The sequence below is a fragment of the Muntiacus reevesi genome, chromosome 7 (genome assembly GCF_963930625.1).
Source record: "Muntiacus reevesi chromosome 7, mMunRee1.1, whole genome shotgun sequence".
NCBI classification, from domain to species: Eukaryota; Metazoa; Chordata; class Mammalia; order Artiodactyla; family Cervidae; genus Muntiacus; species Muntiacus reevesi.
In genome coordinates this window covers 12,494,680-12,509,879 of record NC_089255.1, presented here as the reverse complement: position 1 = coordinate 12,509,879, position 15,200 = coordinate 12,494,680, and the positions used below count along the sequence as shown (strand labels likewise).

At 34.2% G+C, this 15,200-nt stretch overlaps 1 protein-coding gene across 5 annotated transcripts in view; it reads left to right on the top strand.

The window, feature by feature from the left end:
- The window catches only part of DENND4A (DENN domain containing 4A), a 114,366-nt gene that overhangs the window by 76,366 nt on the left and 22,800 nt on the right, over nucleotides 1-15,200 (top strand). For 3 of the 5 annotated variants that reach the window (XM_065941601.1, XM_065941600.1, XM_065941604.1), the window contains 9 exons: nucleotides 1,367-1,500; nucleotides 4,077-4,212; nucleotides 4,559-4,765; nucleotides 4,849-4,977; nucleotides 5,227-5,368; nucleotides 5,762-5,893; nucleotides 7,892-8,008; nucleotides 8,624-8,752; nucleotides 13,665-14,764. In XM_065941601.1, the coding sequence (XP_065797673.1) occupies nucleotides 1,367-1,500; nucleotides 4,077-4,212; nucleotides 4,559-4,765; nucleotides 4,849-4,977; nucleotides 5,227-5,368; nucleotides 5,762-5,893; nucleotides 7,892-8,008; nucleotides 8,624-8,752; nucleotides 13,665-14,764 (2,226 nt within the window). The remainder of the gene's footprint in view (nucleotides 1-1,366; nucleotides 1,501-4,076; nucleotides 4,213-4,558; nucleotides 4,766-4,848; nucleotides 4,978-5,226; nucleotides 5,369-5,761; nucleotides 5,894-7,891; nucleotides 8,009-8,623; nucleotides 8,753-13,664; nucleotides 14,765-15,200) is intronic. The other 2 variants (XM_065941602.1, XM_065941605.1) reach the window with 1 other exon arrangement.

The following is a 15,200-nucleotide window of genomic DNA, read 5'->3' as shown; positions in this document are numbered from 1 at the left end:
TGGTCTTCCTTGTTTACATTTTTATTCTGAACGTTTGTTGCTTTTGTAATTTTTATAAAGCAAGTAAAAATAATACATATTCATTATTTTAATTGGAAAACAAATAACAATATAAAGAAGAAAATTATTGCCAGTAATAACACCACGAAGAGGTAGCATTTTGATAACTATGTGTGGGGGAGAGTGTGCACACACAGAAATATATCTATATAACAGATATTCTTTAACAAGTTAGAATCATACTCCATGTGGGTGTGGTATGTGTATAGACACAAATAAATATTATTTAGTAGTTTTTTTATTATTATTTGTGAACATTTTCTCCTGTCATTAATTATAATTCTGAAACCTGCCTTTAATTATTGTCTAGCTCACTGTATGGATATACCATTAAAAACATTCTTTAATGCTAGAGATTACAGCAGGTAATGCTGTGAAATTATAATCAACAATTTACATAAGAAGACTCTGAATGTATCACCTCTTTTTGAGGGTTAGGAAAATGGTAAAGCTGCTTCTGTCCTGTTTTGGTCTGCTCTTCTGTAAATCCTCACCTTAAGATTTAACTTATTAATAAGGCTTACTCTGCATTTATTCCTATTATGTGACATTAATTCTGTCTAACCTGATAAAGTTCTGTGCATTCTATTTTGTCATATGTATGACATCTGGTTTAAATTAATGTGAATGTTGTGCTATTTAGTTTATGAATTCCTTTTGGGAAGTTTAGAATCTATGAAGTTTTTATTTTTATGAATATTACCATACCATAGAGTATCTAGAGGTAACAGACAACTAAAATGCTTTCAATATTGATGTGACTAGAACTTAACACAAATGTGTTTCTACATATACTGGAAGAACTTAGGGAAGTTTATTTTACTTAGTCGAAATCAAAGACAGACCCAGTATCCTCAACATACACACACACACGCATGCATGCATGCACATTTAAATATCATTATTTGTTAATATAATAACATTTTAAGGTTGTATTTCTTGAGTAAATTTTCACTGTTCAAAATGCAAAACAACATTAAAAAGTAATATATTGGTAAATCTGGATCCTATTCCATTCTAGTACATTCCTTTCATCTCCTCTTAGCCATATAGATAATTACTTTCTTAAAAAAGTATTTTTGAGTATTTCTTTATGTGAGTACAAGCGAAAACTAAATATGTTGTTATTTTCACTTAATTATCTCAGAGAACTTTCTACAGTAATACATAGAGAACTTGCTCATTCTTTTTTTAAATGGCTTCTTAGTATCTAGTTGTGTAAATGGTTTACTTAACCATTCCCTTATAGATGAACACTTGTCTAGTCAATGTATCTTTTTAATATGTATATTTTTAACTCCTTCAGGTGGATATGGACAAGAGTGGTGAAGTGCGACTTATAGAATTGGATGAATCTTTCAAAAGTGAACATACTGTTTTTGTAACACCTCCTGAGATCCCCCATCTACCCAATGGTGAAGAACCCCCTTTACAGTACAGGTATTCAAGAGGCAGAATGTTTGAGATTGAAAGAGAGAAGCAGTTCATCATCTGTGACGTAGCTTTCTAAGGACTGTGGTATTTTCAAAAATCCAAACTTTACAGATCCCTAATTTTTAGGTGGTAAGCAAGCTTATCCCACATCCATTACTAAGTTTTGAGGTATAAAAAGAAAAAATATATAATTTTGCATGAGATAGACTTAGGAAGCTCTCTATATCTGTATAAGTATATGTTCTCATAAATTTTAAGTTAGGACCCGCCAAAATGCAGCACATTTATTATAGAATTTTGATTTTTGTTTCTAAGGTTGGTTTACTCACTTTCATCTCCTCCCCCAACACATACTGATTAATGTAACCTTGGTTTACAAAAGGATTATGAGCTATACTTCAATTTTTAAAAAAATATTGATCTAATATAGAGTTGATATTTGTGACTTTGATTTGTATGATTTAATTTTTTTCAGGCTTTTAATTTTTCCATGAGTTTTAAAGTCAAGGAAATTCAGAACTGTTGGAATTAGTCGTTGTTAATTTAGGAAGTTTGTTCAGACACTGCTATGTGCTTCATATATAGACTTGAACGATATATTGTTCTTGCCTTCAAGTCTAGTGGGAAAGAGAAAAGCTCTGAACACAGTGATAGGGTTATGATAGAGGTGGATTTATCATAGTCTATCTATCCACCTAGATAATGTATTTTATACACACACACATAGATATATATAACATTTCTTATAACTAGAGATAGTTTCTAATATACCATTAAAATAGCAGTTCCATTCAGATTTTAAATGATTTTTAAAATTTTCCATAATAATTTCTTATTTTAAAGATTCTAAAACCATTTTATACCTATAATTAAATCATAGTTTGCTATTTTCATTGAAAAGAAATTTTTCAGGACATCCTCATTTATCACTTGGATTAAATTCTTCCTTTCACAAGTGGTATAACTGATGTTTTGAATATTGATTAATTCATAAGCTACCTGATTCCTACCCTTCATTTTTATCTATTGCTGATGTTGCGCATATAATTTTTTAAACGTCTGCCTTTTCTCTTTTCTTTTTCTTTCTGAACGAGATCTCATTTTTTTTTTCTCTTTCGTACATTATATTTCTAAGAGACATCTTTTGGTATATTTCATTAATATAGTTTTGTTCTTTTTCTTTTTGTGGTTTGGTTTTAATTATTTAATTTAAAATTTACCTTTAGATTTAGTCCTTTAAAAAGAATACTACTTATCTTTAAAAGTTCTCATTTTTTAAAACAGTCTGTCATTTTTTTCCCTTGAGACTACTAATATGATTTTGGTGTAATCATACCCATCATTGGAAATAAATGTCTTTAATGGGCACTGGATCCTGTTAGTAAGAGGTAGTAATTCATATATATACTTACATAGTCCGTATAAAATGATAAGAGTAAGTTTCCATAAGATGCACTGTGTGTCTTATTATCACACCATATACACACAATGAACTTTTTTAAGGGACATGATTTTCCTGAACTTCTTTGCTATTTTATTCCTACTTAATATTCAGTCATTACTAATAACTTCTTGTTCTGTTGGGTTTATAATAAATTTATTCTAAATTTATAATAACATATAATAGATAGTTTATCTTTTATTATAGTTAGTTTTCTTCTTAGATAATTAAGACTATTTATATGCCTTTAAGAATAATCTAAATTAGAATAGGTTTGCTCCTCAGAGGCTTCTTTTATTGTTTTTAGCATTTCTTTTACCCAGCTGCTGCTACCTTTTTTTCCATTTTTTAATATTTATTTGTTTGTTCTGGGCCCCAGCTGTAGCACATAGTATCTTTAGTTGCAGCATGTGGGACCTTGTTCCCCAGTCAAGGGTCAAACCTGGGCCCACTGCGTTGAGAACATGGAGTCCCAGTCACTGGACCCAGGGAAGTCCCTGCTGCTGCCTTTTAAATGCCCAGACACCTACGCTAGCACGCAAATTAGGTCTACCTCCTCACAGTCACCCAGTCTCATCTTTTCTTCCTATTCTCCAACTTCTTCAGTTAACCTGATAAATCCTTTCATAATAATGTGAGAGCTTGTCCTGGTTGACTTATATTATTTGCATTTTTTTAACAGGAAAGTTCTATAGTAATATGTTAATCCAAGCAATGATATTAACAACTCTCCTCTCTGAAAGAGTATTGATTTGGTGGGCCTTTTACCCATTCTCATATTATCTCATATGTTTGCTATTTATCTGCATGAATACTCACTTGTAAAATTTGTTTGAGTTACTTTGGAGTTTGATGTCAAGTTTAGCAAAATTTAAATATGTTTCACTTTTTTCTCTCCAAAATATATCCTTGAATATGTATTTGGCTATTACATTTTTAACTATTATTGTAAGAAAAGCATCATTAGTATGAATATTTGTTGATTATATATCAAACCCTGATGGAGGAAGACTGTTAAAATAAGTTAAAATGAGTTAAGAAGTTAAAATAAGTTAAGAAGTTATTGGTCATAATTTGTTTAGCTTGTAACCAGTATGATCATATATATGTGCTTGAGTTTTTCTTTTCTTTTCAAAAACAGCTATAACGGATTTCCAGTTCTTAGGAACAGTTTATTTGAGAGACCTGAAGGATTTCTGCAAACACGAAAGAGCAAACTGCCTTCAAAATCAAGTAGTCCTAGTAGCCCTTCTCCCATGTTCAGAAGAACAAAACAGGTGCTTTGATGATTTTGTATTCTTCATGTAATCACGCATTGGAACAAAAATAAATGTGACACTCTTCCTCCCGTATTGTGCTACCCCACATTATGCTCCCTGAAGCGTTGTGAAGAAAATGTAGAATAATCTGACTTCAAAAAATTAACCAGTTCTCTTGTCCTCGAAATTTATTTTACATATTGTATAATACAGATTAAAGCAGAGGCTTGAATATTTATTAATAATATACAGATGTTAGGGAAACATTATAAAAGCATGTGAGGTACACTTATTCAGCCTTCAGTTAAATAAGAATATTTTAAGTATGTAAATTTATTAATAAGATCCTTGCATTTTTTTCCAGGAAATTAAATCAGCCCATAAAATTGCCAAGAGATACTCTTCCATCCCTCAGATGTGGTCTCGGTGTCTACTGCGTCACTGTTATGGACTCTGGTTTATTTGTCTCCCAGCATATGTGAGAGTATGTCATTCAAAAGTCAGGGCTCTGAAAACAGCGTATGATGTACTTAAAAAAATGCAGTCAAAGAAGATGGATCCACCTGATGAGGTAACAGTTATCCTTATTATTTTACTCAAGATTTATGTACGCAGATATTTTGCTTCTGTACACTCAAAATTTCTGTGTTCCAGGTGTGCTACCGCATTCTTATGCAGCTCTGCGGTCAATATGATCAGCCAGTGCTTGCAGTTCGAGTGCTTTTTGAAATGCAGAAAGCTGGTATCGACCCAAATGCCATTACTTACGGCTATTATAATAAGGTAATTACTTTGACTTAAATATAACTTTTGTCATTTTACAACCTTAGTTTAATGGCAAAAATAAATGATGCAGGGGTTTTGTGGTATTTATTTTAGAGTATCTAAAATATATTTTATAAATTGAAAATAATATTTTTTGTTCTATTTTGGGTTGTACAGTGTGTTTATTCTTTAGATTAACTCTAGAGCTAGTGAATGTTCATTTATAAGAATTATTTCACTAATTTTTTTATTTTGTTGAATGAATAGGCTGTTTTGGAAAGTACTTGGCCTTCAAGGAGTCGTAGTGGCTATTTTCTTTGGACAAAAGTGAGAAATGTTGTTTTAGGAGTAGCACAGTTCAAAAGAGCTTTAAAGAAGCATGCAAATTTATCACAAACAGCTCTCTCAGGTAATTACAGGTTTTTAAGGGATGTATATGTTGTACTTTTTCTTTAAAATTAATTGACTAGTTATAATCTATACTATTTGGAAATTTTAAATGTTTCAAAATATTGAATGTTTTCTAGTTTTCATTGTCATTAAGCAAATTCTATTATTATTCTTCCCATTTGAAAAGCACCAAATTTTACTTTTTTTCTTATAACTATTATCAACCTTCGGTGGTCTTGTTTTAGTGTTCATTAATAATTCATGATAGGCTCCTTCGTTATAGTTGTATTTTGCTAATTATATGACAGTCTTCATGATCAGTATTAGTAGACTATTAGCTTGAACAACAAACTAATACGTATTTTTGGTTGTCTCCCTGAGTAGTAAAACGCTGTCAAACTGTGTTCCCAAGCAGATGGCAGTGACCTGGACGCTGTTAGTCACGGCAGCATGGATAGTGGTCATGGGACGCACCCTGTGGAGCAGGCACCTTTTAATGCGGGTTTAATCAAAGTGTATGCTTCTGATGATAGATCTAGTACAGGTTTGTGTGTGCTTATGTATACATTTATTGCAATACATGTTAAGAACTAAGTTTGCTAACCTCTCTTTTTTAGATTTTAATTTTCAATGGTATATTGAATTGTCTTTTTAAATTCTATATGGTAGGCATTTGATAATATATTTAATAACTGTGCAATTTTATGCATTCTCTACTTGAGTCAAAATGAAAGGTTAAGAGAGTTTATTTGAGTTTTTAGTCCATGATAATCCAATTAACTCTGAAAAGCACAGAGGTGTCTTTAGCATATCACTTTCTTAGGATAAGTTCTTTGTATTAGGAGCATGGTATGAGAGGTTTTTTTATGTTATTAGAGTTTGAAAGAAAGAAACTTAGATCCCTAATCTGAGTTAATAGTACCATAGCAGCATCAGTTTCCAAGATTTAACAGTGTTCCATGTTTCATGCAAGATAATATCATTGGGAGAAACTAGATAAAGGGTGCAGAGGAACTCTTCCTACTGTATTATTTTTGCAACTTCTTATGAGTTTTCATATACATTAAAAATCACACAAAAAAATTTAAACATATTTAAAACTTACAGTATCCTAGCACTGAAGATAGCATTACTTTCATTAAAAGATTTGTATATAAGCTTTCTGTAAGTATTATGAAAACTGACACACATAAAAAATAAATTATTTGAATAATTCTGCCCTTTTCATTTGTACATTATAAAAATTAGACATGATTTTTGAATATAGTATAAAAGCTACATATTAATGAGCAGAAACTTTAATCTTAAAAATCCAAGCATTAATAATAAAATATGAAGACTTATGGCTCTGCAGATTTTAACATTATTTTGGTCTATCTCTTTTTACGTGTACTTTTGAGAGTAATAAATATAAGCTATGTACATTGAAATGTCATTTTCATAGTTCTTCCTTGGCTGGTTTTGTTTCTTGTTCATGAAATTGTGAATTTAATCAGAGTTGTAGTAGTCATCCTCAGGCATTATGTCTTAAAAATGAAAAAATCTGTCTTAACAATGGCCTTTAAAAAGGATATTTGCAGTGAAGAACCTAATAAAACCTTGAATTTTATCAAGATTATCTTTACATTTTTTAATTTGTTGTTTCTTTGGAAATAGAGCTGAAACTTTGATTAGAAAAAAATACAAATTCAAAATTATAAAATTATTAAGGTAAACACCTAATGATAATACAGTTTCTTTAGTTCTTTGCAAGTTTATAAAATCATTTTATGTGTAGTCTCTCATATAACAGTCTTTTATATTATACATCTGGGAACTTGAGATTCAAAGAGAAAGGTTAAGTGGTTTACTTAAAATCATGTCTCCTAAGATCGAGAACTAGGATTCAAAACCTTATGTTTTGATGCCAGTCTAGTGAAAACAATTTGCTGAAAATTATAGAGTACCTCTTTAGTAGAACAGTGTATTAGAAGTTTTCTTATACTGATGCAACATTTGCTTAATAAATTTAACACTAGATTTTTTTCTCATTCCCATGTATTTGCATTCATGTGCAATTCAATATATTTCAATGGAATTTTCAGAGAAACTAATTACGTATCAACAAATTTAAACAGGCCCATTTTTTGGTAAGATCTTTTAGACATTTGGCTTCAATGATCTGTGTGTGGGTGTTCTGTTAAGAGTTCCCTACAGATTTTTCTTCTCCACTGCTTAGCTGGATCTCAGACCTAGAAAGGTCATGGACTTGAATAGAGAATGTTGGGTTTGTCTGTGTCTTTTGGAGCCCAGATAGTGGTGTAAACACACATAGTTACTTTTGACTACAATGTGGAGACAAAAATAAATGTGAACATTTTGTGATCATTCCTTTCTTACCTTAATAGAGATGGGGAAGAGCTAACAAAATAATGCTTTCAATTGGAAGTTATCCAGAAAAATTTCTATGAGTAAACCTAAATACCAATGTGTATCTTCTAATCCAGTTTCTCTTATTAAAGAATTTTATGATAAACAACATAGGGTTTTTTTCCTTTTCCAGGTGGCCAGTCTGACCTTGGATATAATTCGTTATCTAAGGATGAAGTTAGAAGAGGGGATACATCCACTGAGGACATTCAAGAAGAAAAAGATAAGAAAGGGAGTGATTCTAGTTCCTGTAGGTTCTAAGTTGATACGGTATAAAATTGTGAGATTACATTAATAGAAAATTCAAGTCACTTTAAGTGTCAAAGTACTAATTTTGTTTTTTACTTTCCCATGGAAACTCCTCTTTCCTCACATTATAAGCCCTCTCCACCACCTAATATTCTAGTATACAAATACCTTATATGTGAAGTATGTGGTCTCAGTGGCAAACCACTCTCCAAGCAAATACTATACTTATAGTAGAAATAAATATTTCTTCAAACGGTGGCTTTTTTCTGGGGCTTAATATTTTTACTTAATGCTTTTATTAATGGTCTATGATTTATATTTTTCCCACTTACCTCTCCCCATCAAAAGCAGTGTTTCATAACTAAAGAATAAATATAAAAGGCATGCATTGTATGCGTGGACCTCATGCATGACCAGTATTTAGCTGTTTGATACACACCTTGACGACTCGCATGACATCACTTATTTCTGACTGACAAATAGATACAGAGGTGTTCAATATTTTCTTATTACTTTTTTTTAGGTGGAACTGTTTAGAACTAAAAGCCACTTCTCTTTATGGCTCCATTGATGTGTATAGATCACATCTAAACAAATTGCGTTTTACTCTTTTCAGTGTCAGAGTGTGAGAGTGCAAAGGGAAGTGCTGATTGTCTTCCTAAGCTCAGCTATCAAGGTTCTTCCAGTATAGTTCGCCCCAGTGGTACACGTAACAGTGCTGGTAAAATATCGGGAGAAAGCACGGGTAAGTTGGATAGTATACTCCTGTTACATGCAGAATAACTTGCATCTGTATTTCTAGTGACTGTGTTTTTAAAGTCTTAATTCTCCAGGGTTTTTTTGTTTTTGTTTTTATATTTGTGCCGCCTCTCAATGGTATAGTTTAGTAGTTTAAATTCTGTATTTTATAATACAGTTTGTTCAAGTTTTATTATAACAAAGCAAGGGGATATACTTACAAGCCATGAACCATCTTTTGAGTTTGGAATGTGGGAAGTTTTGGGGAGGGGAAATGGGAAGCAAGTAAGGTGATCAGTTCTGAGGGTACTATACACCTCACCAGTTTTTAAATGAGTTCCTTAGTCTTCGTATTATTCCTGGTTTTCAGAGGCAAAAGGATAGTTCTTCAGACAGTTTAGATAACAATACGTAATATTTTTTCTTTTCAAAGCACTTCATATATAGTATTTTATATTTATTGTTACAGCAGTGCTTATATTAGTGAGAGAGGAAATATTAGCACTCAAAGATGAGAAAACTCAGGCATAGTCAGACTGTTGGCATGTCACATAAGTTATCAGTTAGTTAATGGAAAAATCATTTTAGGATCCTGGATAATATTTGGTCTCACAAACTTTGTGAGGGAACTAGACAGACCTAAAATTCTGTTTCTAGTGTTTCAGTCTGATTTCCTAATTATTTTATTTTTGTATTAGCTCAATTCTGCATCATTTTAACTTAAACAGTTATTGAAGGACCTGTGCTGTGAAGGCTGAAATATCTCTCTAAATGGCCCTGCTGCCGTGATGTTTGCTTTTCTGCAGCATAAGCAGATATGCCTCTCATTCAGGGGTAAGCGAACTGTGGCCCATGGGCCAAACTGGGCCTGCAGCCTGGTTTTTGTACAGGTCCACAAGCAAAGAATGGTTTTTCACACTTTTAAATGGTAGAAAATCAAGAAGAATACTATTGATTTTGTGACACATGAAAATTAAATGAATCACTGTTCAGTGTTCATGAACAAAGGCTGATTGGCGCACAGCCACCTCACTTGGTTCTGTCTTGTCTGTGGCTGCTTTGGTACTGTGTCAGCAGAGCTGAGGAGTTGCCACAGAGACTGTATGGCCTGCAGAGGGTAAAATATTTACTGTCTGGCCCTTGACAGAACAAGTGTGCAGACCCCTGCTGCAGCTAGCTAAGAAAAAAAAAATGTGTTAAGTGATCTATAACTGTCTTCACATTTCGTTGTTAGATAATTGTCATAACTTAAAGATTAAAAATCGTTTCACTGGTGTCATATAATTGCTTCCAGCCATTTAGCTCTTCCTCATCGCTGTCTAATTATGACTCTTAATAACTGGCCTTTGTTAATCTTGCTTTCTTGTTCTTTTATTCCTTTCTGTTCATGCTTGTGGTTTTCTTAGATCTATTTTTATGAACTTTCTATTTTCACATGATTGTCAACAGTCCTGTGTTTCTGACATTCTGTCAGAGTCATCAGCATCTGACTCAGCATATGGCTTTTAGTTTTGCCCTCTGTGCTGAACAAGTCACTTTTTCAAAGCCTGTGATAGGTTTCCTAGGTGTGAATGGAAGTTTTAGTTTATCCTTAAGATTTTTGACTTGAAAACTTTTCTATTTGTTAAGTACTTTGGGTTTATCATTCCTACCAAAGACTGTATGTGGGATTTATAGGAATAATTAACTTTCCTGTATCTTTTTTCTTGTATACCAGAACTCCTAGGATTCAAAACACTTTTCAAGTTTATGTTTTGCAGTACAATATGTGTATATTTTATTTATATCATTACATAAATAAATGACAGCTTCCAAAAGATATGGGAATGGAATAACTAAAGACATGTTTTAATGTTTTGATAGTTAAAAGCATCACCCTATAGTTGGTTACTTCATGATTATCTTGGGAATTTTAACATTTTAAAAAATATTTTTCTTTATTTTTGGCTATGCTAGGTCATCGTTGCTGGGTGGGTTTTTCTCCAGTTGCGGTGTGCAGGCTCCTCACTGCAGTAGCTTCTCTTGTTGCAGAGCACAGGCTCTGGTGCATGCGGACTTCAGTAGTTACGTCCCCTGGGGTCTAGAACACAGGCTTAGTAGTTGCGGCACCTAGGCTTAGTTGCTCCGCAGTGTGTGAAATCTTTCAGGACAGGGATCAAACCTAAGTCTCCTCCATTGGAAGGCAGCTTCTTTACCACTGAGCCACCAGGGAAGCCCAGGAATTTTAACATTTTGATAAATGTATATTGAATTACTGAGAGTTCAAGCACAAAACAATTTACTTTGAAGTGAAACATACTCTAAACTTGAAAACATACTTTGAAATATGTTTTTAGGCCTAATTCTGCCTTAAGTGTGTCTTAGCTTTTTATCTTTAGCTACTACATTTAGCTATAACATGTCATATTGTAATATATTATGCTATGTTACATTCTGGGTTGGTCTGTTGACTGCAGTTGTTTCCCAGAAGACAGTATTTATTCAGCAATATTGTTTTTCCACACCTATTATCTGCTACCATATGTCAGGTGCTACCTAGGATATAGTAAAGAATAAAAAATAAACATGGTCCCTGACTTCATAGAGAAACACATGGGAGGGATGAGAAAACATTAATCAAATAACCAAGTAAATGTGAAAACAACCTGATATTAAATACTGTCAAGAAGGGTGAGAGCATGTAATAGAGAGGCTAACCTGGATTTAGGGGACATTGGTCAAGAAAGCTTCCTTGATAATATGGTTTTTGAGCTTACATCTGAAGAATGAATAGAAAATAAATGAGGATGTGGGCTTTCCAGGTGACTTACTGGTAAAGAATCTGCCTACTGACGCAGGAGACATAGGAGACACAAGTTCATTTCCTGGGTTGGGAAGATGCCCTGGACGAGGAAATGGCAACCCATTCTAGTATTCTTGCCTGGACGATCCCATAAACAGAGGAGTCTGGTGGGCTAGAGTCCACGGGGTCAGGACAATCCCATAAACAGAGGAGTCTGGTGGGCTAGAGTCCACGGGGTCACAAAGAGTTGGACACAACTGAGCAACTGAGCACACAGGAGTTCTGAAGGAGAAATTGAAAGGGAGAATTCCAGGCAATGGGAAGCAATGTGTCAAGACTGTATAGTAGGAAGGGATTACAGCTTGTTCACTGATCTAAAGGAGGGCAACCCCTGGGCTAGAGCAGCATCCAGCCTAGTCTGGTGGAATTTAGCATGTATGTCAACTTAGAATCAGATAAACTATTCTGTAAATGGCCAAACAGTAAATACTTTTGCTTTACAGGCTACATGCAGTCTCTCTTGCCTGTTCTGTTTGTTTAATTTATTATTATTTTTGATGATGCTGGGTCTTTGTTGAAGTGCACTGACTCTTCGTCGCTGTGCACAAGCTTCCTCTCATTGTGGCAAGTGAGGTTACGCTCTCGTTGCATGCGTAGGCTTCTTGTGGTGGCAGCTTCTCTCGTTGCAGACCACAGGCCCCAGGGCACGTGAGCTGCAGTAGATTCAGCACACGGGCTCAGTAGTTGCAGCCCCAGGCTCTAGAGCACAGGCTCAGGAGTTGGAGCACACACACTTACTTGCTCTGTGGCATATGGGACCTTTGCAGACCAAGAATCAGACCTGTGTCCCATGCGTTGGCAGGTGGATTCTTAATCACTGCATCACAGGGAAATCCAATTGCCTGTTCTTTATGTGTGTGATGTGTACAGCTCTTAAAATGTTAATACCATTTGAGACTATAAAAACAGTCCACAGACGGGAGTCGGCTCAGTGGTAGTTTGCCGACCCCTGGTATAATTGGATAACCAGCTTTATTTGTCTTTAGGCCATTTGCATAGTTCTTACTTTGTGAAGGAACCCTTGTTCATCTATTTAAATGCAATCCTCGAGTTTTATCTTTGGCTTATAAGATTCCTCCAGGTCTTTGATAATACATAACCTGTCCAGTAGGAAGTTTTCTTATTGATGCTATTAATATATGCTTATTAAACAATATTAGTTTGTAGACTTTTAAGGTCTCTAGTAGTCCCTTTTATCTCCTATCCTGCTACCTGAATGCATCATATGACAGGAAAAAAGGCACAGTTTTAGTAATTGCCTGGTAATAGAGCTAATTCTGTTGGATAAAACAAGTAAAAAGAGTAGTTGACAGTACTATACCTAGACTGATGCTTTAGGAGACTCCCACATAATAAGGACAATTAAAGTGATCAAAAGTCTTGATTTCTGCTTCTGGTTAAAAGCAGTGAACAGTGTTTCCAAATAGAAAGTTGCTGTTCACATTCAAGTATTATAAACTTGAATCAATATGTAAAGAAAAAGTAAAATTATTTAGCCACATCTGTGATCATGAGAATTTAGAGTTTTAAAAATCAGTTTTATTTATAAAGCTCACATAGCTGTCTTTGGTTTGGCTTTGTGTTTTTGGTTTTATTTTTCCTTTTATAGGCAGAAGACTCAGAACCTTCAGGTTATCTAGCACAACCACAATTATATAACTGTTGTTATTTAATCAGTTCGGTGAAATGGACATAAATTCATTAGTATTGTTGTTATTATAAACACACCAAGAGTAAATATCAGTCTTATAAATTTTAAAAAGTAGTGCATCCTTATATCTCAGAGCGTACCCTTCATATTTGATTTGAATCCCAGTTCTGTCACTTAAGGGCTAGGTAACTTTGGGCTAGGTAATTAATCTCTCTGAGTATAAGCTTTTTCTCCACCCATAAGGATGTTAGAATGATTATGGTAGATAATGTAAATAAAGTGCCTTAGTATAGCATCTGTGAAATAGCAGGTACTTGATAAATTCTTGCTGTTATCATTTTTATTATTGGTATCTTAAATATTTAAGACAACTTATATTTGCATATTACATTTTTCATGGCTAAAAGCACTTTTCTTGTTTTTTAGAAAGCACATCTGAGCCACTCTTAATACCGTCTTTTGAGGATACAAATGAAACAGGAAACATTCAAAGTAGATGCTTCCGGAAAAGACATAAAAGTGACAATGAGCCTAATTTGCAGCAGCAAATGTCCTGGGCAAATAGAAACCGTAATCTTAGTGGAGGAGTGCTCATGGGACTTATGCTCAACAGAATGAACCAGGAAGCAAACCCTGGAGATATGGTTGAAAAATTAGGAGCTGATGCAAAAATTCTTTCAAATGTAATCTCAAAACGCACAAGACCAAATAGTCTTAATATTGGGAAGCCATCTTTAAGATCAAAGAGAGACAGTATAGAAAAGGAATCGAGTGACGATGATATACCTTTTGATGGTTCTAATTGTTTGGCAGATAAAGTGGATTCTCCTGTTATTTTTGACTTAGAGGACTTAGACAATGAAACAGATAGTTCAAAAGCGCGGTTCATTGTTCCACAAAATCCCAGGAGGAGTCAGCGCCTGAACAGTAGCTTTTCAATGAAACCTTTTGAAAAAACTGATGTTGCCACAGGATTTGATCCCCTCTCACTTTTGGTTGCTGAGACTGAACAGCAGCAAAAAGAGGAGGAGGAAGAGGAGGAGGAGGATAACAAAAGTGTTTCAACACCGTCTGCTAGGCGGGATTTAGCTGAAGAAATTGAGATGTATATGAATAACATGAGCAGTCCCTTGACAAGTCGAACACCAAGCATTGATTTACAACGGGCCTGTGATGATAAAGTCACCACTAAGAAAAGTCCAACGTTGGTCAAAGCATGCAGAAGATCTAGCCTGCCTCCTAATTCTCCCAGACCAGTGAGACTTACCAAATCTAAAAGTTACTCAAAAAATGAGGACAGGCCAAGGGATAGACTCTGGTCTTCTCCAGCCTTCTCACCTACTTGTCCATTTAGGGAAGAATCTCAAGATGCATTAACCCATTCATCACCTTCATTTAATTTAGATACATTGCTAGTACCTAAACTAGATGTTCTAAGAAACAGTATGTTCACAGCTGGAAAAGGAGTCGCAGAGAAAGCAAGCAAATGGTATTCCAGATTCACCATGTACACCACGTCATCGAAGGTAGGTTTATTAGTATTTTCTATGTTTCCTTTTACCCTCCTCTACCACCAAAAGTCCCTTGCAAAGATATGTTTTTACCATTCTCCTAAAATACAGCTTTACAAAAAGGACTCTTGAGATACATAAGATTTGTAAGTATCACAATTTGAACTTGAATAATAACTTCAAAAGGAACGAATTCACCAACTAAGGTTATATTTGTAGTTTAGTTTTGAAAGAAAGTGATTTGTAGCTGGAGTAAAATTGCTTACTGAGCTTCATTATTTATTGCCTTCAAAAATTACCAGCTAGGCATAGGATTTTTCTTCCTGGTTAGAATGTAGTACCTTGTGATACACCTGCATACCTTCCAAAGCAAAAAGCTAGATGAAATATGTAAGTGAAGTGAAAGTCATATCTGACTCTTTGCAACCCCATGGACTATGCAGTCTATAGA